Source organism: Galeopterus variegatus, unplaced genomic scaffold (assembly GCF_000696425.1).
Source record: "Galeopterus variegatus unplaced genomic scaffold, G_variegatus-3.0.2 Scaffold6594, whole genome shotgun sequence".
Lineage (NCBI taxonomy): Eukaryota > Metazoa > Chordata > Mammalia > Dermoptera > Cynocephalidae > Galeopterus > Galeopterus variegatus.
This window is the reverse complement of record NW_007732705.1, coordinates 53,705-77,238: the sequence shown is the minus strand read 5'-3', so window position 1 is coordinate 77,238 and position 23,534 is coordinate 53,705. Positions and strand designations below refer to the sequence as shown.

General features: G+C 43.3%; 1 protein-coding gene across 1 annotated transcript in view; it reads left to right on the top strand.

Moving 5' to 3' along the window:
• Window positions 1-1,786: 1,786 nt before the first annotated feature.
• Window positions 1,787-23,534, top strand: part of LIPA (lipase A, lysosomal acid, cholesterol esterase) — a 39,673-nt gene continuing 17,925 nt past the window's right edge. The window contains exons 1-3 of the mRNA XM_008591036.1: window positions 1,787-1,864; window positions 4,883-4,994; window positions 6,848-6,965. Of these exons, the coding sequence (XP_008589258.1) occupies window positions 4,884-4,994; window positions 6,848-6,965 (229 nt within the window). The 5' untranslated portion in view covers window positions 1,787-1,864; window position 4,883. The remainder of the gene's footprint in view (window positions 1,865-4,882; window positions 4,995-6,847; window positions 6,966-23,534) is intronic.

The window sequence follows — 23,534 nt, the reverse complement described above, 5'->3', positions numbered from 1 at the left end:
TATCCAACCCACCAGCAAATCCTGTAGGCTCGACTTTGTGAACATACCTAGAGTTGACTATTCTTCTCCACCTGTACTGCTATCACCACCCTGGTCCAAGCCATCATTAACTCTTGCTTGGCTTGTTGCAGTAGCCTTCTAACTAGTCACCCTATGTCCATAGGTGACCCCAGCAGCCAGAGTGATTTTTCCAAACTGTAAACCTGATTATGTTGCCCTTCTGTTAAAAACCCTCCACTGACTTCTCATCTTGGTCAGAAGAAAAGGCAAAATCTTGAGAAGTGGATCCTCAAGCACCCATCTACTTCTAGGACATCATGTTCTACTACTTCGAACCATGTACTTTCTGTTCCAGCCGCAAAGACCTCACTGCTCTGGCTAGGATCTACCAGGAATGTTCCTGCCTTAGAGCCTTTGTACTTGCTATATTCTACATTCCCCAGGATCCATGTGGCTCTCAATCACCTCCTTCCTGTCTGCTCAGATGTCACTTCATCAGAGAGTTCTTTTCTGATCACCATATACATAACATAGCATCCTCCTTCATTGTCTCTTTACCCTGTTTTATTGTTCTTCATGACACACTTATCACCACCTCATGTATTACATAGTTATTCATAGCGTGTCTCTTCCCATTAGAATATAAGCAGGAGGGCCGAGCCCCTGGTGCACTCGGGAGAATGCGGCGCTGGGAGCGCAGCAGCGCTCCCGCCGCGGGTTCGGATCCTATATGGGGATGACCCGTGCGCTCACAGTGCGCTCACTGGCTGAGCGTGGTGCGGCCGGTCTCAAAAAGGACAAAAAAAAAAAAAAAAAAATTGAGTTCAGTTCAAGATTGTTTACAGGGAGAGCAATGGAATGTATGTGTCTCCCCTGCTGCTCCCTGACCCCCAATTCATATATCGAAATGCTAGCTTCCTAGGTCATGGTATTTGGAGGTAGGGCCTTTGGGAGGTGAGTAGGTCATGGGCATGGAGCCCTCATGAATGGGATTAGTGCTTTTATAAAAGGGACCCCAGAGAATTCTCTTGCTCTTTTTCTGTCATGTGAGTATACAACAGAAGGAAGCTGTCTGCAACGTGTAGAAGGGCCCTCACCTGAACCCTACCATGCTTCAACCCTGATCTCAGACTTCCAGCCTCTGGAACTGTGAGAAAAAAAAAAAAAAAAAAAAAAAAAAAAAAAAGCAGGAGAACAGGGACCTTGTTTGGTTTCTATACCCACAGTGTCTTAATAATGCCTGGCATTTAGCAGGTGCTCAATAAAATTTTTGTTGAATGAAGTGATTACTAAGTATGTGCATACTGAATATTATATTTCTTCCTCTTTTCACTAATCTTTAATAATAATAAAATAAAATGTACAGCAAGATTGCTTTGGGTCAGGCACAATGCTAAGCGTTTTACATGGAGCATATAATTTATTTTCATTTGCAGACCCACGTGCTCTATGCCTGATGCAGAGAGTGCCAGCCCTGCAGGAGCTCCTGGCGGGGAGGGGAGGAGGACAGGAGGCAGCCACTACGAGACCAGGTACCAGCACGGCGTGCAGGTACCGCAGGGGATCTGCTCCGCCCATGCCGGGCCGACCTTCCCATCTCTTGGGCCCGCCCACGGGCACCGCGCATGCTCCTCGGGGGCCGCGGGCTGACTCCGAAGCGAGTGTGCTCAGCCGGGGCGGAGTCTTCGTGGCACTTCCCGTTGGCGGGCTGCTCTGGTTGGCCGCGCGAATAGACGGAGTGGGGTGGCAGGCACCCTCCCCCCTGCCAGGGCCGCCTCCGTCCTCAGCAGGTCCTAACCCTGCACCCCGGCCCCCGCTAGCGAGCACTGCGACTGGGGACAGCGGCCCGGGAGGACGGTTCCAGGTGAGTTCCAGCCCTGGCTGCGAATAAGGTGCAGGTGGGCGTGGGAGCTGGCGCTCGGCCTGCCTCACCGGCCCCGGGGGCAGGGCGGCGCACCGCTCGCGGACCTCTGTCCCCGCGCCAGCGTCTCTGCAGGCCCGCAGGACCCTCTGCGCTTGGTCCGTGGAACACTGCGTGGGGTACCTGCGGGTGCCTTTGTGCGGGCGGTGGCCGCCGCACCTCCCAAGCACCCAGGAGTCGGGGCTCTCTAAAGTTGCCCACCCTTCCCCGGGCGCTCTCTGATTTCTTGGATAGGCGCTGTCGCTGGTCGGTGAAGCTGCCAGAGTCCCCGTTCTGAGGGGACAGCTGGGATGTCTGATTCCCAGCTCTCCTTCTCGCTCGTCCTCTCTTCCTGTGAGCTCCTCCAGGCATCCTGCCCGACCTCTCTTAACTCGTTAGCCAAGGCCGTGGTCCAGAGCAGACTTGGGCATCGGTCCTGGTTAAAATTCCAGCGGTACTGCTATTTAACCAGCTGGCACTTTGCTTCCAGTACTTAACTCGGGCGAACCTCAGTTTCCTGGAAAGTGGATTTAATGGTACTGCCATAGGGTTGGCGGAGGAGTAATTGATATGGGTTGGAAGCGCTGCCTGCAGCGTCTAGATCTTAAATGGGAGAGTTTCTATTAGAAAGCTAAATGACGAGCTGCACTGGGGCCTTCTTTTCTGGTACTGAACTGCTGGACCGCCCCTGTCCTATTTTTCAAAATCTGCGTTGTGCATCTAGTATAGTGGCCCCACACTTGGCCCCCAGGTTCTGGGGGTACAGAGTTGACTCAGACTCTGCCCTCGGGCTGGGGTGAAATGAGGACAGACAAGCACTTAACTGCCATGTAACAAACTCAAAGAACTGAGATAAAGGCGCTAAAAGAGCCTAAAAGAACACACTGAATCCAGGCTGGAGGGTTTTTTTGTTTTGTTTTTTCTCCTTTTAACTCCTCATCCTTTGTGAGAATCGCTTGACTAATATGTTGAGAAACTAATTCAGTGCTGTGTTCGTAGGGAAAATGACCTGGGTGACATTTCCAGTCCAGTAGCCTCAGCTATTAATCTGGTGGCGCTTTCTCTGGACAGTGGGTTCAGGTTCTGTAGAATAGGCCCTGAATGGAAAGCAGCTACTGCCAGATGCTTCATTATTTTAAATTGTGGTAGAACCTTTATTTTATTTCCTTTCGGTCTACTCTTTATTCTCTAGTAATAATAGACTTGTGGGAGGTTGTATGTACGATGAAAGATAGCCCAGGTCTGTACAGCCCTTCCCAACTATGGTAAAGAAATATAAACTTGTTAAGTAAAAGCCGTGGACTTTGCCAATGTAGACTCAAGATAACACTCCCGGGGGCAGGCCCGGTGGCGCACTGCTACAGTGAGCCGCTTGAGAGTGCGGTGGCGCTCCCGCCGAGGGTTCGGATCCCACATACAGACCGGCTGCTCACTGGCTGAGCGAGGGGCGGGCGCAACACCGAGGGTTGCGATCCCGTTGCCGGTCCCGGTCCCGTACGGGCGCGACACTGAGGGTTGCGATCCGTTGCCAGACACAAAAAAAGACAAAAAAGGAAAAAAAAAAAAAAAAGATAACACTCCCTACTTAACTGCTGCTTGGAAAAATAATTTCGTGAGGAACTGCATCAACAGAAAGGATTCAATTCACTTTTGCAATCTCCTGAGAACCAGTTTTTTAAGACTTGTGGAACCCTCAGTTTAAGCACAAGTATCTTTAAAAAACAGCATTATTGAGGTATTTATTATTGGCATACAATAGCAGGGCATATTTCAATTGTATAATTTTGTAAGCTCTGACATATGTATACACCTGTGAAACCATCAGTACGTTCAATATTATGAACCTGTACGTCACCCCCAAAAGATTCCTTGTGCATTCCTTTGTAATCCTTTCCTTCTGCCCCTTCTCTCCGTAGGCAGCTTTCTGTCAATAGAGATTAGGCTGGATTTTCTAGAGTTTGTATGAATAGGATTATACGGTATTTATTTATTTTCAGTTTAGCTTCTTTCACTTGACACAATGATTTTGAGATTCATCCATGTTGTTGTATGTTCATTCCTTTTTATTGCTGAGTAATATGTATATACTATAATTTTCTATTCACCCATCTGGAGCATATGGGTTTTTCCACTTTTTGGCTATTACACACAAGGTTGCTATAAATATTTGCATGTAAGTCTTTGTATGGACATCCATACACACATCTTTTTAAGTGATGATATTTGTTTTAAAGAAAATGTATGCAGCTGGGCTGTAGTCCCAGCTTTTCTGCTAACCATCTTGTGTCCTTAGAAGAGTCACTTTGCTTTGCCTTTAACATCCTCACCATCTACACTACACTGTGATTTTGAGCCATCACTGCCAGAAATTAGAATGGTCTTTGTTGATAGTTGGAGACTTTCAGAAGGAGAGAGAGGGGTCAACTTCTTCCTCTCTGTTTCTCTTACAGGCTCTCTTTTCTTTCATTTCACTTTTTTTCTTTGAGTGACAAACTTTACATCCTGACGTATAATCTGGGCAAGAAGGGAATTGAGTACATAGAGGGAAGCAAGAGTTAATATTAGCCAAATGTAAAAATGTTTAAATCACAAGCAGAAGGGGAGAAGTTGGGAAACTAACAGGCTCCAGAATTTTGTGGCTTTTCCTTTTCTCAGTTTATCCTCTTCTAAGTTCTGCTTTCTGTTACTTCTCCAAGAACAATTTGTTTAATCTTTAACCTTGTGGTGAGGAGGTGAGTGGTGTGCTGGGCTCCAGAGGTCACATAATAACCATGGGTGGCAGTTGGGGAGGTTTCTTAGTAAAAAAGGATTCCTCATTTGCTCCTTCCAGATGTGACTGAGGTCATTTGTTTCATATTTGCCCTTCACCTAACTTTTACTTTGCCTTGAACCTACTTCAGAACTTTTTATGGGAACATTAATCTGCCAACATATTTTTCTGTGGTAAAATTCAGGCAAATAATGATGGGCTGTTTTATACAGGATGGAAATGCAGCTCTTGCAGTTGGTGGCCTGTTTGGTCCTTGGGACCCTACATTCAGAGGGGTCCACTGGGAGACTGATGGGTGTGGATCCTGAAGCAAACATGAATGTGGTAGGTATCTCAAAATCACATGCTTTTAAAATGCATCTGTGACAAATGTTAATTATTTTCTTAAATCCAGTTATATGGGCCACAGGAAGCCACAACTTTACTCTCTTTACGGTTCCTATGCTTTTCACTTTCTCTGAATCTTAGATTCAATTTGCTAGACTTTTCCCACCAGGTAATGTGTATGTAACAAATCTCATTTTACTTTTAAAACTATATACTTCTTCATAAGACAAATAGTGATTTTTATTCATTTTTTTTAAGTCTCACTGAATTTGTTTAAAGAACAATAAAAAAGTGTCAAAACTTTTGCTAGAACATTACTGTGCTGGTTTTAGACTACACTGAATAAAGCTTGTGATTCAGAATGTTCAGAGAACATACTTCAATACAAAAGCTGAAGTATCTGAAAAAAGTTTTGTTAGAATAAATAAGCAAAAACAATCTTTTAATTAAAACATTGTAACATTATTAATCTTAAGTAAATGATAAAATCTGGAAATACTTCATTTAGGTATAAAAATCAGAAAAATACAGGTTATTAAAGAAAGCAGCAACTTTAAAACAGATGGTGCAGTTACCCAACTGAAGAATCCGGTAACTTGGATTCTTGGAGAGAAATCACAGAGAGCCAAAAGAGACCTAATAACAGAGTCTAAGGTTAAATTTTATTTCTTATCAAAAATCTTTTCTTTAAACTCCCCCTTTTAAAAAAAATAATTCCTATAAGAATAATAAAATTAAATCCTTTCAAGTATTTATGGTAGAGAGGGCTGATTTACCTAATTAATGGTAGAGAGCACTTATTTACATTAAATCTTTTGGATAATTGTATTATCTGTTAAATAATAAACAGAGAGAGGCTCTCTCAAAGAAAAATGAGTTTAATTGGGAATGTAACATTGCAATGGGAATATGCAAGTCATAGTAAACTACATGTGTATTCAGGGAGAAAAAAAAGACAAAGGGTTTTAAAGGAAAAGTGATGGAGGATTACATAATTGTTGTCGGATAATTATCCTTGGCTACTTGACGTCAGTCTAAAGTTAGACAGACAGCTGCTGGGCAGATGTCCTTCCAGAAATATTTTTTGTTAAGGTTGTGATGGCCTCTCTGCAAGGTTGTGGTTTTGCAGAGTTCTTTGTGATGATTTCTATCAGGCTTTCATGCATAAGAACCCTCCCTTCATGGCCTTCCCCAGCTCTATTTTTCAGGGGTTTTTCCTAACACGAGTGACACCGTTTTGATTCTGACAATTTTCACATATCCATATCCCGCTGAGCTCCTGATTAACAATTACCTCATGGATCTTTCCTTATGGAGAAATGAATTTGATCATAATTCTGTTTTTTTCAGCTTTTCTTCAACTCCATGTCGACATTCTAGTGTAATTTTTTCAGTCCATTGATAAAAATGGATTAATATTTTTTATACTTTATTTTCCAGGGTCGGACCTCTTAAAACATGGGAAATGTTTTACACTTTCACAGTATTACCTGGCGTATTTAAGAAAGAGAGAAATGAGTGTTTATTTGTGCCTGGTAGGCAGGATGGAAACAAAGAGGCCCAGAGCTGTGGTAAAGTTAGACATGCTTGGTGTGGAACATGCTAGAATGATGAAGCCAAAGTTTAACTGAATATCTGTGGGTAGAACATATGGATAAAACAAGTGGAGAATTTACTCTTTTGATGGGATGTTGGGTACTAGATTGAGCAGACTAAAATTTCAATAACGATTGATTTCTTAAATAAAGCCTGGAGAATATCATTGACATTTTGTCTTCTGCTTTGCCTGTTAATGTGGGAAATCACATCAGATCTGTCTGTGTAATTTCCATTGTCCTTTTTCTCCATAGACTGAAATTATCTCTTACTGGGGATTCCCTGCTGAGGAACACTTAGTTGAGACAGAAGATGGATATATTCTGTGCCTTCACCGCATCCCTCATGGGAGGAAGAACCATTCTGACAAAGGTATGGGTATTTTCTTTTTTTTTTTTTTTTCCTTTTTGTCTTTTTCCGTGTCCGGCAACGGATCGCAACCCTCAGTGTCGCCCCCGTACCGGACCGGGACCGGCAACGGGATCGCAACCCTCGGCGTTGCTCCCGCGCCTCGCTCAGCCAGTGAGTGGGAACCGGTCTGTATGTGGGATCCGAACCCTCGGAGGGAGCGCCGCCGCGCTTCCCAAGCGGCGCACTACAGCAGTGCGCCACCGGGCCGGCCCAAGGTATGGGTATTTTCTTTGGTGAGATAGGAAAGCTCTTAAAAGTAACTGCATTGCTGGAATTTGGCCGGTTTTTCTGTCAGTAACCAAGTTCAGATTTAACTTGAAAACATTGAGATGGGATTATTTTTAGAGTAAAGTACTAAATGTGTTACATTTATGTAAGGCATAGAAAAATACTTTTTCTTTTAAGGAAGGACAAAAGTCAAGTAATTTCGTATTTTGCTTTAGGTTCAAAGGTCAGATTCATTTGAGGATATGCTAAAACACCTATTTTCTTTGTTTTATAAGGAAGCAAATTATTTAATGAAATATTTTGACTACTAAGTAGATGGCTTTGGCTATGTGAAAATTATTTAGCTTTTTGAATAGGTAATGTATTCACACATTCCCAGAATCAAAGAAAATAAAAAGATACACAGTGAAATACTTTTCTCCAATCTCATTCCCCATTTTTTAAAATGTATCCTTCTGGGCCGGCCCGTGGCTCACTCGGGAGAGTGTGGTGCTGATAAAATGTATCCTTCTAAAATCTATTCATTTTTAATTTTTTTAATCTCAAAAAATCTCATTATAAACAAATGTAAACATAGATTCTTATTTTTTCAGTACCTCCCTTTTAATACAAAAGGTGGGTATAATGCATACTGTTTTGTTCTTTGACTTCTTTACTTAATATCTTAGAGATCTTTTCATATATATGAGCACTTATTCTACAGATACATGATATTCTACTATATAGCTATATCATAATTTATTTAACAGGTAAAGTGTCCTATTAATGGGCATTCGTGCTATGTCCAGTGTTCTGTTAACTAATATTGCTGCTATAAATAACCTTTTATGTGTGAAGTTTATTTATAAGATTTAGTTCTAGAAATAGGATTTTGGGGTGAGAGGATATATGCATTGTGATTTTTAGATATTGTTAAGTTGCTTTCTATGTGTGTTGGTACTGATAATTACTCTCACTAGGAATACAGGAAAGTTTTCGTAGTTTTGGTTTAAAAATATATATATATATATTTGTATCTTTTTTTCTTTTTCTTATTTTATAACTGAAGCAAAACTGTGGTTTCCAATGCAGATGAAGGAATTTCTAGATAGGCCACTTGAAACTGCAAAACAGGTATCAGAATAAGGATCTGATCCTTATTCAATCATCTAGAAACTTTTCTTGGAAAACTAAGATTTAGATTAAGGTAATTGGATAATTATCTCTTCTTCAGTTACAGTTTTATATGGGCAGAAGAGCCTTCTTTGCCTCAATTCCTTCCTAAATTATTATTCAAACCAATGTTAAAAACCTTCCGTTTTAATGTGAGCATTGTATCTTAATCTGCTTTGTATTTTTTCTTAATCTAATCTGATTTACCTATTTTTTTCTTCCATAAATTCTAGTTATATTAAGGCTTTTAATAAATAATACTTAAGTGGCCATGACAACAATGTTCTTTTTGAAACTTAATTTTTAACTCTTGAGATTTTTATGGTTTGCAGATACATGCTGTTAAGCTTTCTTTTAATAAATGTGTTCCAGAATGAGTGGTGAGTTACAGTGAGGGCTTCTAGTTTTCACTCTGCTCAGAACACACAAAACATATACTTTATGCTAGAGTGAGTGTAGGATCTTTGTTTCCTTCTTTTTTTTTTTTAAAGAATAACACCCGTATACTGATTTCAGACCCCATATAAAGAAAAATATGTATTGATCTTTCTCTTAAAAGTGGTTAGTTGAGGGGCTGGACAATCGTCCGAGTTGGTTAGAGTACAGTGCTGGAACACTAAGGTTGAGTGTTCGGATCCCTGCACTGTCCTGCCGCCAAAAAAAAAAAGTTGTTAGTTGACTAATATAATTAGTAATGTGAGTTATTATTAAAAGATTCTGGGAATCTCAGTGAAAACATGCTGAGAGAATGCATCTCTTCTTTTTCTATGCCCACCTCCAGGCTTCTTACTGCATACAGCAATTAAAGCATGTAGGGCCACATGCCCTATGTGTGTGTATCACATTGTCACAGGTGCAGTGCCCTAGAATTTAGGAAAGTGAGCATGAGTCTTGACAGGCTCCCAGGTGGAAGGAATAACAGTTGGGGACCTCCATACCGGGCTTGGGTCTGCCTCTGGCTTCTTGTGTGCTTTCACTTCATAGGTCTCAGATTGTTGATCTGTAAAAACCATTGATTGACTGGGATGATCTCAAAGTTCTTGCTTGGTTGTTATTACTCTCTGGTTCTATGAATTATATTCTTTATTATTCTTCTTCCTTTCTTTTTTTGGCAGGAGTGTTGGGTGAGTGGGGAAGTGGGTATTCTTGGTCTTCAGAATGGAGAACACAGACAAAAGTGCTCTAAGCTGAATCTGGTCATAGCATTAGGTCCACATCTTCTTTCTCTATGCTGAAGGGAACCTCCTGTAGTGGATCAGTGACATGTATATATAACACCCGCTGTGAGCTAACCTCAGGGGAGTTTTCAAGGAAATCTGTGATGAATGACTCAGATCTCTAAAGGAATTGTGATTTTCCTAAGAACGGCATAGGTGCTTTTCTTTTTTTGTTTTTTTGTTTTTGACCGGTAAGGGGATCACAACCCTCAGCACGGTGTCATCCGCACCACGCTCAGCCAGTGAGCGCACCGGCCATCCCTATATAGGATCCGAACCCATGGCCTCGGCGCTACTAGTGCCGCACTCTTCCGAGTGAACCACGGGGCAGGCCCAGTAGGTGCTTTTCTGATGGTTTGCATTTCCATGGTCCAAGGCAGAGCATGGGACAGAGGCTCTTTACTGTCCTTCCCTCCAGTCAAGAGCAATGTTGTCAGTGGTGTTACTTTGGCTCATTTATTTTTTTTCATTTTTATTTATTTTTTACTTTATCAATAAACAATGTAGTTGATCTTTGTGTCCCTTGACCAATTACTTTGGCTCATTTAAAGGCAAATAAGACAAAAAGAATAGACAAGGTCCTTCATATCCAAAATGGAATTCATCTTCTTCTCATGCATGCCACCTCCTCTCCTCACTTCCTGCTCTATTAATTGCACCATCCTCCTCCTCATGACCCAGACTGGAAACTGCAGAATCATTCTTGACTCCCATCTTTAACAGCTGTCAGGTCTTCTCTAGACTACTCAGGTTATATCACATCACTGCGTCCCTTTCTTTGCTTTCCCTGACCAGCATCCTACCTTAGGCTCTTGTCATTCCATCCAACACCTGAAATAAACTCAGAAGCTGAGAGAGGCTTGATCCACTTACATTCCCAAGGCTCCCCATACATGGAAAAAAAAAAATTCTCAAAACAGGGATATGGAAATTTGGTCTGCTTATACTTTAAGAAATTAATGCTTTTAAATACACACAAAAATAATGATAAAGTTTTGTATATACTGAAATGTTACTCATTTATTGGTACCATATTCCTTGTGGAACCTGCATTTACAGCTGAATGTTGAGCATCTTTCAGTCCTGTTGCAGTGGGCCTCTCTGACTGTATACATGGCCTCACTTGGAGATGACTGGAGGTGTTTCGTGAACACAGGTCTGGGCCATGTGGCTCCTCTGCCCATGTCCTCTTATTAGCTCTACCAACTGCTCTTTCTGCCAGACTCCCTGTTCTTATCTGTCCTACATGGTTTTCAGGATTAAATTTCTTAAAACCCAGCAATAATTATGTGATTTTGTCATTCAACAATCATCAGGGGTCTAATGAATGAAGATACACACTTTTCCTTAATATGCTGTCCTAGCTGTTGTCTGTACCTTTTAACTCCATTCTGTAGAGTAGTAGCCTTTGGCTACCTATGGAGTATATATGCCTGCTGTTTCCTGCTATTAAGCAACCTTCTTGTCATGTGTTCAGATACCCTTCTTTTTTGCTAACTCCTTAAGGGAATTGAAATTCAGAAATTAAACATTTATAGGGAAGTGGTTCAGTTGTCATCTGCTCACCCTTATTTCAGGAAGTCATGGGGTGTTAGCACTAGAAGGATCTCAGATTCCTGCCTGGGCCGGGGTTTTGGAGAGCTTGTACGTTTAACACACTTCCCCAGTGGATTCCAAGGCAGAATTCTTGGGTTTGAGAACCTGCGTTCTGGATCAACACCCTCATTCTACTGGGTGAGGCAGCCAGACTCAAAGAAAGAAAGGGATTTGCCTCAGGTAGAAGGGTAAATGGCCTGACTAGTCTTACTACAGATTCTGTGTTCTTTGAACTAGAGAATGTGACCTTATTTAATAAGGATTGACCAAGTCGATCCCATGATAGTCAGAATGTATATGTTATTTGGCTAAGGAAATACATACTGGTCTTGCATAAAATACATACAACAACAACAACAAAGCACATTTATCCTTGCCTAAGTGGGAAATTGGCCAGCTGTCAAAGAAAACCCTGAGTGGCACATTTGTGTGAGAAAAGCTATACATCTGATGGCGCAGTAGATGAAGTGGCCATTACGGACTGTGGAGGCCTGGAATAACTGCCTTCAGTGCAGAAACAGGTTTTTTAACTCTGGCCTTAGCAAAGACTCCCCAGGGGTTGCCCACTGAACTTTCTGAGTCAAAACTGAAAAATTCACAGCATGGCTTCTGAGTCGTCTTTGGAAGGAAAGACCATTAGCCTTTGTTTAGCTTTGATTGTTTATTTTAGGATTCATTCTGGGTTTTTCTTTCCTTACAGAAACTCTTCCCTTCTAAAGAAACCAATTTTTTTGAATAAATGCAGTGCTCTAACAAGCTACACATAGGCCTTGATAATCTGGGATGTAAGAGATGTGGGTTCATTAATTGAGACCTGAGTGTGATGGCTCGGGCTGAGCTCATGCCAGGCTTGCTTGGTGCTCTGATGGTGCATTGTTTTGGGGGGTGGCATTTAGACCCTCTGCCAAACCAGGTTGCAGCTGGAGCAGAGTCTGGGTGGAAAGGAAGGAAGAGGGCCAGGCCCTGCTCCCTTCCTCCTGGTTAACCCCTCTGACTGACTTGTCCTCAGCCTAAATGCCACTTCTTCAGGGAGGATGTCCCCAGCCACTCATACCAGCTCAGGCCCCTGACTACATGTTCTTTGTATGTTTCTTTCATAGGAGTTAAGACAATAAACAATGACTTATGTGGGTGGTGACGTCTGTAAGCTCTGTCTTCCGCACTAGACTGTGAGCTCTGGGGGGGCTGCAGCCTTTTCTGACTCCGCTTACTTGATAATTGCTCCAGCCCAGCACTTCAGTCTCTCAGAAAGTGCTCTTGGCAGCCTTCCCGGGACTGGGTTGACCAAAGCATTGAAACTTGATGGTGTTCCTTGCTCAAGGCCACATTGGGTTAAGGATTCCCTACTTCTGGGCTCAGAGGCACCCACGAACACAACCTGAGTACTTCCTGTGTTAGGTGAAACTAGAAGCTGTGTTGCCTAGTGGTTAAGTGGGAGCATGCGAATGGCTGCCAGCCTTGGGTTTAAGTTCCAGCTCTACTACTTTAATTTAGCTGCGTGCTCTTGAGAATTTACTTAACCTTTCAAGTTTTAATTTCTTCACCTATTAAATAGGAAGCACAATACTTGCTACTTTATAGGTTGTTGTGAAAATTTGATAAAATAAGGCTCATGAAGCATCTTACCCAGTATAAATGGAAGCTGTAGTTTCTGTTTTTAATTTTTAGACATCATCATGGGTTTGATGGTGGTCTCTGATATCTGCTTCCTCAGTATTTAGTCCTCCCCGACAAGGAATGTATTCTAAACTACAAGGAAAGGAGGAAGATGCTTATGTTGGGATTTGTTTGCTATGGGCAGAAGATGCTGAAGTAAGAAATCTAACTGATAGACCCATGATGGGGGGGCTAGGTGACAAGTGTTGCCATCTCTGGCCAGGTGTCCCTTGCCAGGTGCTTCCCTGTCTGCACCTCTCTGATCCTTCTGTTGAGTGAGTATTTTGGACCAGAGCTAGATAATTTCCCAACATTTAGCCAGTTGTGAAGCAGTGAACTCAAGTTGTCAGAATGCAAAGCTGTCTGAGGATAGGCTGGAGCAATGGGGGGCAGGGAAAAGCAGAAAGATGGGAGATGACAGGCACTTTCATGTGACCTGGCTTTGATTTCCAGCTCCATCGTATACTAATTGTGTGTTCTGAGGCAAATTATTTATTCTCTCTAAGCCTCAGAGTCCCCAAAGTAGGAAGAATAATGTAAACGGCTAGCAGCATCCTGGGTGCATGGTAAACTCTAATTAAGACCATGCCCCAGAAAGTGCATGTAGTGTATGTCGCGTGTGTATGCATATGTAATGTTTTTTCCTTCATTTATCCTTCATTATTCCATTTATTCATCAAATCATTTATTTCTTATTTCTTATATTATTTAGTATTATTTATTATTCATCAAATGTGTGCCCCGTGTGCAGCTTCAGCATATTAGGTGCTCTGGACACTGCAGTGAACAGGACAGACCAGACTGCTGCCTTCATGTTGTTTAGTGATGACAGCCTGCTGCTGGTGGTGGGGAGAACAGCCTTCTGACAGATGGGGCGGTTTTCTTGCCTGCTCTGTGATGAGGGTGCTCTTGTGTTCACTCCTCCAGGTCATCCCATTTTCAGGGCTGTGAAATGTGAACACAGTGGTCTGGAGAGTGGCACAGACCACACACTTTTGTGAAGGCTTCCTTGGACAGGCCAGGTGACGGGCTTTGTGCCCCATGTGGCCCATCACGTGAGTCCTCACACAACTCTAGGATGTAAGAACTCTTATTACTCCCTATTTTACAGGCTTATGATGTTAATTTGACTAAGAAAAGAGCTGGTTGGTAGTAGAGACAGGAGGGCTCATGACTGAGTCCCTACCCACTTGGCCCTTTTTTCAGGCCTTGGCACTGCAGCAATGTCCCTGAAAAAGTCACACTGTGGAAAGTGTCTGATTTAGATAATCTACAGATTGGCTTCTGTTGCTTAAGTTCCTGGGATAGAGGCTTTGGAGATAAACCTCTCCATCTTGTTTACTCCAGTGAATATCAGGCATTATGGCCAAAGCTTCCCACCAAAGTTATTTGTTTATAGTGTTTTGGGTGTTTTTTGAGGCCAACTCTTCAAATTAGCATTTGACTATAAAAATTCACTTAGTAATCCCCTGCTTTGGATAAATGAAAGTTTACTCTTAATAATTCTGGAGAAGGGGCCTTAGAACTACCTTCAAGGGCCTGTTAGATGCTGATCAGGGATCTCCGTGTCTGATTGGTCTTCCACTGGGCGTTTTGGGCAGCACACTTTTCTCTGGCCAGCTTGGTGGAGCAGAGGGTTGGACACCTCCCTTTTGGATGAACCCCAGTTTGAACACTGTTGTGGATGGGCTGATTCAGAATAGCCAAGGGAGTGTGTCAAAAACAAATACTTCCAGGCTCTGTCCTTGGAGTTCCTGATTCCGTAAATCAGGGCCAGAGCTAGGGCCAGGATCAGGAATAGGATTGTGTCTGTTCTGTAAGCACCCCAGATGATTTTGATATGTAGCCAGTTTTGGGAAATGCTGCTTGGCTTGCTGTGAAACGGCTGGGTATAAACTAAATACACACACACACACACACACACACACACACACAAACACACACACACCACCCCGTCTTCTCTGCCACTTTATTTTTTATTGAATTTCTCTTTAAAGCATTGGTTAAAAACAAGGGCTTTGGAATGAGGCAGACTTGGTTTTCTATTCTGGCACACTGCTAGCTGAGTGTCCCAGGGCAGGTTACTTAACCTCTATCTCTAAGAGTGAGTTGTCTCATCTTTAAGATGGGGTTGGATCTTAACATCTCTTGTAACAATGTAGTCCGTATAAAACACAGTGCCTGGCACATATTGGTAGCAGTTATGACAGAAAAATCATCCAGATGCCAGGAAGCCCCTAGGTCCTGGAAAACCTGTCTTAGGGACGGTTGCACCAGCCTTTGGACTTCAGGTTTATCCAGAGCTGTAGGCCTACTTTGCTGGGTGGCAAGTATCCCTGAATTGTCTAGTCCTGTGGACCATTCATGGAGGTATGAAGTGAGAGGTCTCTGACTTTGCATTACTCAGTATGAAGCAGTGGGAGTGAGTGTGCTCCTTACGCAAAGTCCTTGTTGCCTTTTTGTCTAGAACCTGCCATCAAGGGAGGAGAGAGGGCCCTTATATGACTTACAGCATATGTTCTAAGCTATCCTGGCAGATTTGGGGTTATGTAGGCTCCTTCCAAACTATCAAGGATCCAGGCTGTCCCTGTGGGGTGGGGGAGCCAGGAAGCCTGGGCACTCAGGCGGGGAGCCAGGGAGCCTTGTCGTTTCTGGACAAGGCAAAAACCCTGGTGTGTCACAGTCACCTGAGGAATTAGCTTTAAAATGCAGAATTCTGGACCTTACCTGAGAATCTTTGGAGGTGGATCCCAGGAAAATGAATGGTCAGAAAGCTCCCAGGAGGAGTCTGATATGCAGCCAGGTTTAGGACACGCTGGGTAAATTGAATAAATAATCATATACAAAAAATGCAGCAAACAGCTTCGGAGAGGGGTTTGTGGGCCCTCTGAAGCCCCATGTATGGGTTGTCCAAATTTAAGAACTCTGAGGGTAGATAGAAGCAAGGCTGAGAGGGGACCTGTGGGGACCTGGCAACCTTGAACACAGTCATGTCACTCCCAGCCTCTCTCTTCTTCAGGGAGGCCGTGCAGTGACGGGCGAAAGTCAGGCCTTGGAGACACACTGCCTACCTCTGCATCCTGGCTCCACCAGTGCTGGCTATAAGACTAGGGACAGCTTCCTTAGCCACACTGTGCCTCACAGTCCTCATCTGGAAAATGGGAGTAAAAGCTAGTCCCCAACTGTATGAGTATTATTGTCCTGTGGCTGCTGTAACACATTACCACTAATGTAGTGGCTTAAAACAACACAGATTTATTTCTTTACAGTTCTGGAGGTCAGAAGCTTAAAAATCAAGGTGCTGGCAGGGCTGCATTTCTTCTGGAGGCTCTAAGGGAGGATATGTTTTCTTGGCTTTTCCAGCTTCCAGAAGCTGCTTATATTCCTTGGCTCATGGGCCCTTCCTCCGTCATTAAAGCCAGCAGTGTAGCATCTTCCAATCTTTCATTCCAACCCTTCTGCCTCCCTTTTATAAGGACCCTTGTGCTTACATTGGGCCATCTGGGTCATCCAGGGTGCTGTCCCCATCTTGAGATCCTTAATCACATCTGCAAAGCCCCTTTTGCCATGTAAGCTAACATTCACAGGGTCTGGGAATTTGGACATGGGTATCTTTGGGGGCCATTATTCCACCTACCACACTGACTCAGAGCTGTTTGGTGACTTATCTGAGATAATGCATGTGACATGCTTAGCATAGCACCTGACACAGTCAGCGCTTAGTATGCTGTAGCTGTAACTATGATTATATTACCCGGGCTAAAGAATACCACTTCCTTTTATCTTTCTTCACCGTGCTGTGCTTTAATAATATTTTATTGCATTTGCATTATTATCATTGTTATTATTGGGGACTTTTATTTTTTGAGGTTCACTATGGATCAGCCACTTCATCCTCCCCATTTTAGAAAAATGCTCCTTGCTCTTCATTTTGGTTTCGGTCTGCACTCAGAGTCCAGCGGAGAAGGCCAGTGCTTCGGGAGGCAGGAGGAACTTCCCCACCCACCCGGTCATCTTCCTCCTGTGTGACTGTGGTCTCAGCACATTCAGTTTTGGTGCCTGAGTAGTCCCTTCCTCGCTTCCACTCATGCTGGGGCCTAATCAGCAGGCAGCACTGTGGTGGGATGTCACGACTGCTTCCCTTTGCCAGCTCTGTGCTAACCATTTAGGTTGCCATGATGATGAAACTTGTCCTTTCTGGGCCAAGAAATGGTCCTTTTAGCCTTTCCCTTAACCCCCAGCCCTCCTAGAGCCAACTGCAGGCACATCTGGCGAAGGCAGCCCTTGTCCTCGGTGTCTTGGATAAAGCAGGCCTCAGGGTGTATGAGTGCATTGAACAGGCTGGTGCTTGGAAGAACTGCCCAGCAGGAAAGGTTGAGCCTGGTGTCCCTGCCTCCCATTCTCTGTCCCTTTCATCTGCCAGAGATTGCTTTCTTCAAGCACTTGGCCAGCATCCCTCCAAAATAGCTTCCTGCCTTCAGCCATTCATTCTCTGTACATTCTAGAATGACTTCTCTCTTGTCAACCTTCTTACCCATAGCAAAGCAGTTAAGAGCATTTGAATCCAGCTCCCCCCTCACCAGCTCTAGTTCAGCCTTGGGCAAATTACTTGACTTCTTTTCACCACAATTCCCTGTTCTGTTCAATGGGAGTAGAACCATCTTCCTAGGACCTACTACATAGTACCTAGAGCATGGACGTGTGCAATAATGGCTAGCTCTCATTTTGATCAAGTTCTCTGAGCAAGGCGGAGAGGAATCTGATTAAAATAATTCACTGGAAGATGTGAGTGGTAGTAGGTTTAACCCTTCCAGAGAGAAAATTCTTTTGCCAGCAAATTCTTATATCCTTGATTGGTGATGGGATGGGAAAGAATGAGATTATACCTTCCTTTCTTCTGCCTGGTGGGGGCAGGTGAGAGAAGCTGGCAGACAGGTGGGCAGGCCTGTTTCCAGCACCTTTATCTATTCCAGTACCCTTGTGCATTCACTCAGTGCCAGAGGAAAGGGACAAGCAGTTTAGCACCCACTTTTTAAAGGCTTTCGACCCCAGGATTTGTCAATGTTTTCTCTTTGTGGATGACTCATCATGCCTAATGGAATCATTGCGGCTGGAAGCCAGTGAGTTCTGTCCTCTGCATCTCCCTTCTCTGAGGGGCCCTTTTGTTCTGGGATTAAAGGAAACCAGTCCAGCCTGAAAAGACCCTGTGAAGTCCTTCATGTCCCCTCTGTCCCCAGGTCAGATAAGGCACTGAACTTCCCAGTGGTTCCCCACCCAGCGGCACTGCTGACTCAGGCAGGGAGCCTTTGATGTGCACTCTGGGGTCCTGTCCCCATCTGGCTAGGGCACGGTACAGCGTCAGTTCTCTATGCATCTAGTTCCCGTTTCTTCCTGAGAACTCTGTGTGGAGAAATCTCTCTCTCACTTAAGATCCAACTCAACTGTTTCTTCCTTGGCCTGAGTAACTTTCTTTTTCTTCTGGGCTTTTCTGGGTTGTGTTCTGGCCCTTTCCATGCTGGGCTAGAAGGTAATTGTCTTGTTCACTAGGATGGAGCTCCTTGGGGGAGAGAGTGTGGGTTACCCACCTTTGCATCCCCAGCACCGTTTCTTCCTGAGAACTCTGTGTGGAGAAATCTCTCTCTCACTTAAGATCCAACTCAACTATTTCTTCCTTGGCCTGAGTAACTTTCTTTTTCTTCTGGGCTTTTCTGGGTTGTGTTCTGGCCCTTTCCATGCTGGGTTAGAAGGTAATTGTCTTGTTCACTAGGATGGAGCTCCTTGGGGGAGAGAGTGTGGGTTACCCACCTTTGCATCCCCAGCTTCTAGCACAGTGGCTAATACTTAGGCTCTAGCAGAGGCTTACCCAAAACCTAACGAGTGTTTTTGAATCACTTCTTGATTTTCTAACTTCTGTTGCACTGCTTGGTATACACCAGGTTCTCAGTACAAATTCTCCAGCTGAATGAGTGGAACACAGCTGGGGCCTCAGGTTGCTGTAAGGCCATGCCATTTGTCAGATGTTTACCTTTCTTCGTCAGTCTCTGCCTCACCTGCTGGCATTCCCCATGAGAAAACACTGTGGTCTGCAATAGTCTGTGCGTTCCTGGCCCAGATTCTCCAGATTTGAGAACATCTAGCTTCTAAGGAATAGATTCATTGTTTCCTTTTTGTCTGGTGCCATCTTTTGTATCTGTTGTTTGTTGAGCTTTTGTGTTTATCTTGAAGTGAGGGATGGGAGAACCCCCCAAAATGAAAAGGAGAATTAGAAAAGAAGTAGCTTTGATGTGCCCCCTTTCCCTGTTACAGATGTCTCCACGAATCACTGAGTTTTGCCTGCCTCTTGCCCCCCCCCCCCACTGGACGGCTGTGCTGTCACTCTGGGGTCTACACCAGAGATTGTGCGTGTGTGTGTGTGTGTGTGCGCGCACACGTGTGTGCAGCTGTGCTTTCTCTATCCCTGGCAGTCACTCTCATTTTGTGCCCAACTTCTTGTGGCGTGGAGTTAGAGGTTATGAGTATTCACAGATAACCCCCCATGTAAATAGTTTATGAAAATTTCCAAGTATTTAAACCGTTGTTTTGTTTGTTTCTTTTTCTGTTAAATGTAGGATCTTTATGACCTGGATTGCAGTTGTAGTGTTTTTAGGCAAAGCCAAATCCACAGAAATGTAATGTGTGGAGCAAATTCAGGAGCTTTGAGAAATCCTTCCATGAAGTGTAGAGTAAGGGACCTGGGAATGTTTTAAGAAGTTCCTTCAAAGGATAAAGTAAGTCGCTGAGAGGAGCCTTGTGCAGGAGTGAATGGCAGGTGTGAGTGGAAATAGGGTACTTGCCGATGTTTTTAGAAACCTCTTGTGGGCAGCACACGCTTGAGTTGACGGTCGTGGTTCCTTAGCTTCACACTTGCCTACAAGGAAACCTGCAGGGGTTCCTCGTTGCCCTTAAAAACCCGGGAGTTATTTATTTGTGGTATTTAAAGACTTTCCTGGCACAATTTGAGCATCCCTAATTCAAAAATCCAAAATGCTCCCAAATCGAAAACTTTTTGAGGGTTAACATGACACCACAAGTGAAAAATTCCACACCAGACCACATGTGACAGGTCATGTGTTTCATGCACAAAATTATAAAAAATATTATATAAAATTACCTTTAGGCTATGTGTATAAGGTGTATATGAAACAAATAAATATCCTATTTAGACTTGGGTCCCCTCCCCAAGATATCTCATTATGTACAAGCAAATATTTTAGAATCCGAAAACATCTAAAATTCAGCACTTTTGGTCCCAAGCATTTCGGAAAAGGGATACTCAACCTGTATATCTTTAGCTTGTCACCTCCCATATTTCTCCTTTGACGCTCCTGGGGGGGTTAGGGATGGAAGCCCAGAGAGACATCAGGGAAATTTTAAACATTCCTCACTGGGAAAAGGTGGGGAGCTGAAGCCTGGGCCCCACACATTGGACCGTACCTCCTTTTCCAGCCCCAGTCCTGGCCTGGCTGCGCCTCGCATCCTCCTCCTCCTCTCCCAGGTATCCCTCCCTCAGTGCCCTTTCCACTTCCAAACCATTCCTGCCCCTCTCAAAGCACTCTCACTGAGGAGTGGACTAGGCAGCCTCAGGGTTTCCAGAAGATGTTAACCAAAGAGGCACAGATTGGCGCAAGCGCTGAGGAAGCTGGCCACCTGCACTGCTTTCCCTCTGCCTCAGTCTGACTCCCCATTCCAGAGGGAAGACTGTTGCAATGATTGATGTTAGAGATGGCCTGACTGCAGGGCATCCTTCTCCTGGTCTTTCAAGGTCAAGTCGTCTTCCTCGTGGCCCTACTCCAAAGTACCTTTGATGGGTGAAAGCATGTCCCTTTAAAGTACCAAGGGAACTATAGCATGAGCAGGGAAGCCCCTCTTTCTAGAAAATGTGAACTTGCCATCAGTAGAGCCACCATATTGCACGTTGCACGACTCCCAGGCACCTGCCACCCTGCACTGCACAGTTACCACTGGACGACGATGCCTGCTCTAACTGTCCAGTGATGCAGTCCTGCTTTGGAGGAACTACTGTTTAAAACACATTTTATCAGCTACAGCTTAGTGATGAACGAATTTCGGTAATTATTATAGTCACTCATGCTGAAGTTTATAATTTTTAATTATTTATGATTATTTTTCATATTTCCCCAGGAGAATTACGATCCTCTTCATTGAAGGCAAGGAGCCTACTCCTGAGACACTGTGTCTGCCACAGTGCCTGTACATAGACCTTCACAGTAAATTCAGTCTTGTTAATGTGGCATTGAAATGAACGTCTGCAGGCAAAGATGAGGACAGGAGGCAGCCCCGATCTTGGCCTATTTGCTTTCTGTTCTCCACCTGTGGGTAGAAGGTCACCCCTGTGGCCCTGGCATTGCAGAGGGCTACCATTTTGTGATTTAAAAAATCACAGGAGTCATTTTGGACTCTTGGCTTGGGGATCCCCTGTTTTAACAACGTGAAGGAAGCAGTACCACCACCCTGCACAGCTCTAGGGGATACCATTTATGTTGTCATGTATGTGAACAGTGCCTCCCGGAGTTGTCTGTACAGACTACCTTCATCAGAGAAACGGTCATTTTAAAACAATTTATTAATTACCAAATCTATGAAAGATCATTAGCAGAAATACAAATTTGTCAGTTCACTTCTAGTCTCACCATCCTGACAGGTCTTCCTTCCCATTTTTCCTTGATAGTTTACACTCTCATTGGCATCCGCTATTTTTACATAGCTGTAGTTGAGAGTAGTCTATAATTTTGTATTTTTTAAATTTTTGCTTTTTTTTCCTTTTCAAAGCTATGTTATAAGCTTGTCTGTGCTGTTATAGTCCTTGTCATTGTTGATGGCTTAATTATTGTACCCAGTGGATTGCAATTAATTATTTGACCACTTGGCAATTAACTTATTTCCTGTGTTTCACTATTATCAAGAATGGGCAGAAGGCAAAGGGAGCTCTTATTTGCTCACTCTGGTGTATGTGTCAGTCACTGTTCTAGACAATTATCTCATCCATTTCTCTTATCTGTTATCCATGGAGCTGAGACTCAGACTGGTCAAGCAACTTAATCATAGGAGCTGATGTATATTGAAGTGTGTCAGACACTCTGCAACAAGCTTTTTGTGTAAAATCTCACATCTCATTACTCCCTATATTATCATTTCCACTATATGAGGATGATATAAATTTCAGGGGATGTTTAAATACCTTGCCCAAGGTGTCACATCAGAACTTGGAGAAGTCAGAGTTGAACCCAGGTTTGTCAGACCCTAAAACTCACAGTCAGTATAATGTCAGCTCCATGAAGATGGCTTTTTTACCTCGTGTTTTTCTTCTCTGCTGTGTCCTCAGTACTGAGAAAAATGCCTGGCAGATAGTTGGTGCTCAATACAGGCTTGTTTAATGAATAACTCAATAATCTCAAAATTATGTAAGCAGCTTGAGGTCAGGTTTTTTGGCTCCCAAGTTCCCCCCCCACCCCACTCTATCACTGGCTCAGGTACAGGTCAGTAGAACATAAATTTGTACACACACACATATATTTATGATTTGTGTGAAATCTTTTTTTTCTATTTAACTTTTTTATTCAACTTAAATTGTTTTTTATTAGCCTTATTTTTTTTTTGAGCAATTTTAACTTCACAGCAAATTGAGTAGAAGATATGGAAATGTCCTGTGCACTTCCTGCCCACACATACACACAATTTCCCCTTTATGAACATCCCTCACCAGAGTGGTGTATTTGTTACAATTGATGAGCCTACATTGACACGTCATAATCACCCAAAGTCTATAGTTTACATTAGGGTTCACTCTTGGTATTGCACATTCTATGGGTTTGGACAAATGTGTGATGACATGTATCCACCGTTATAGTACAGAATAGTTTCACTGCCCTAAAATTCCTGTGTTCCGCCTATTCATCCCTTTCTCTCCCTGAAGCCCTGACATCCACTGATCCTTTTACTGTCTCTCTAATTTTGCTTTTTCCAGAATGTCATATAGAATGCAGCCTTTTCAGATTAGGTTTGTCACTTAGTAATCTGCATTTAAGTTTTCTCCATGTGTTTTCATAGCTTAATAGCTCATTTCCTTTCAGGGCTGAATAATAGTCCTTTGTCTGGATGTACCGCAGTTTGTTTATCTATTCCCCTACTGAAGGATGTCTTGGTTATTTCCAAATTTTGGCAATTACGAATAAAGCTGCTATGAACATTCATGTACAGGGTTTTGTAAGTTTTCGGCTCCTTTGGGTAAAACACCAGGGAGGATGATTGCAGGATTGTATGGTAAGGGTATGTTTAGTTTTTGAAGAAACTACCAAACTATCTACCAAGGTGCCTGTACCATTTTGCATTCCCACCAGCAGTGAATGAGAGTTCTCGTTGCTTTATACTCTATCTAGCAGTCGGTATTGTCACTGTTTTTTGGTTTTGCCCATTCTAATAGGTGTATATAGTGTGGTATCATGTTGTGTGTGGTCTTTTTTTTTTTTCTTTTAGTTTATTTTATTAGAAATCATTGTGAGAAATGCAATTACTGGAGCAAGTTGTAGAAACACTTTGTAAGTTCTTAAGAATATAATAAAAATTGTTTTTGATGGTTAAGTCATTGTGCCTTGTTATTAGACATGCTGCAATAGTCCAGTTT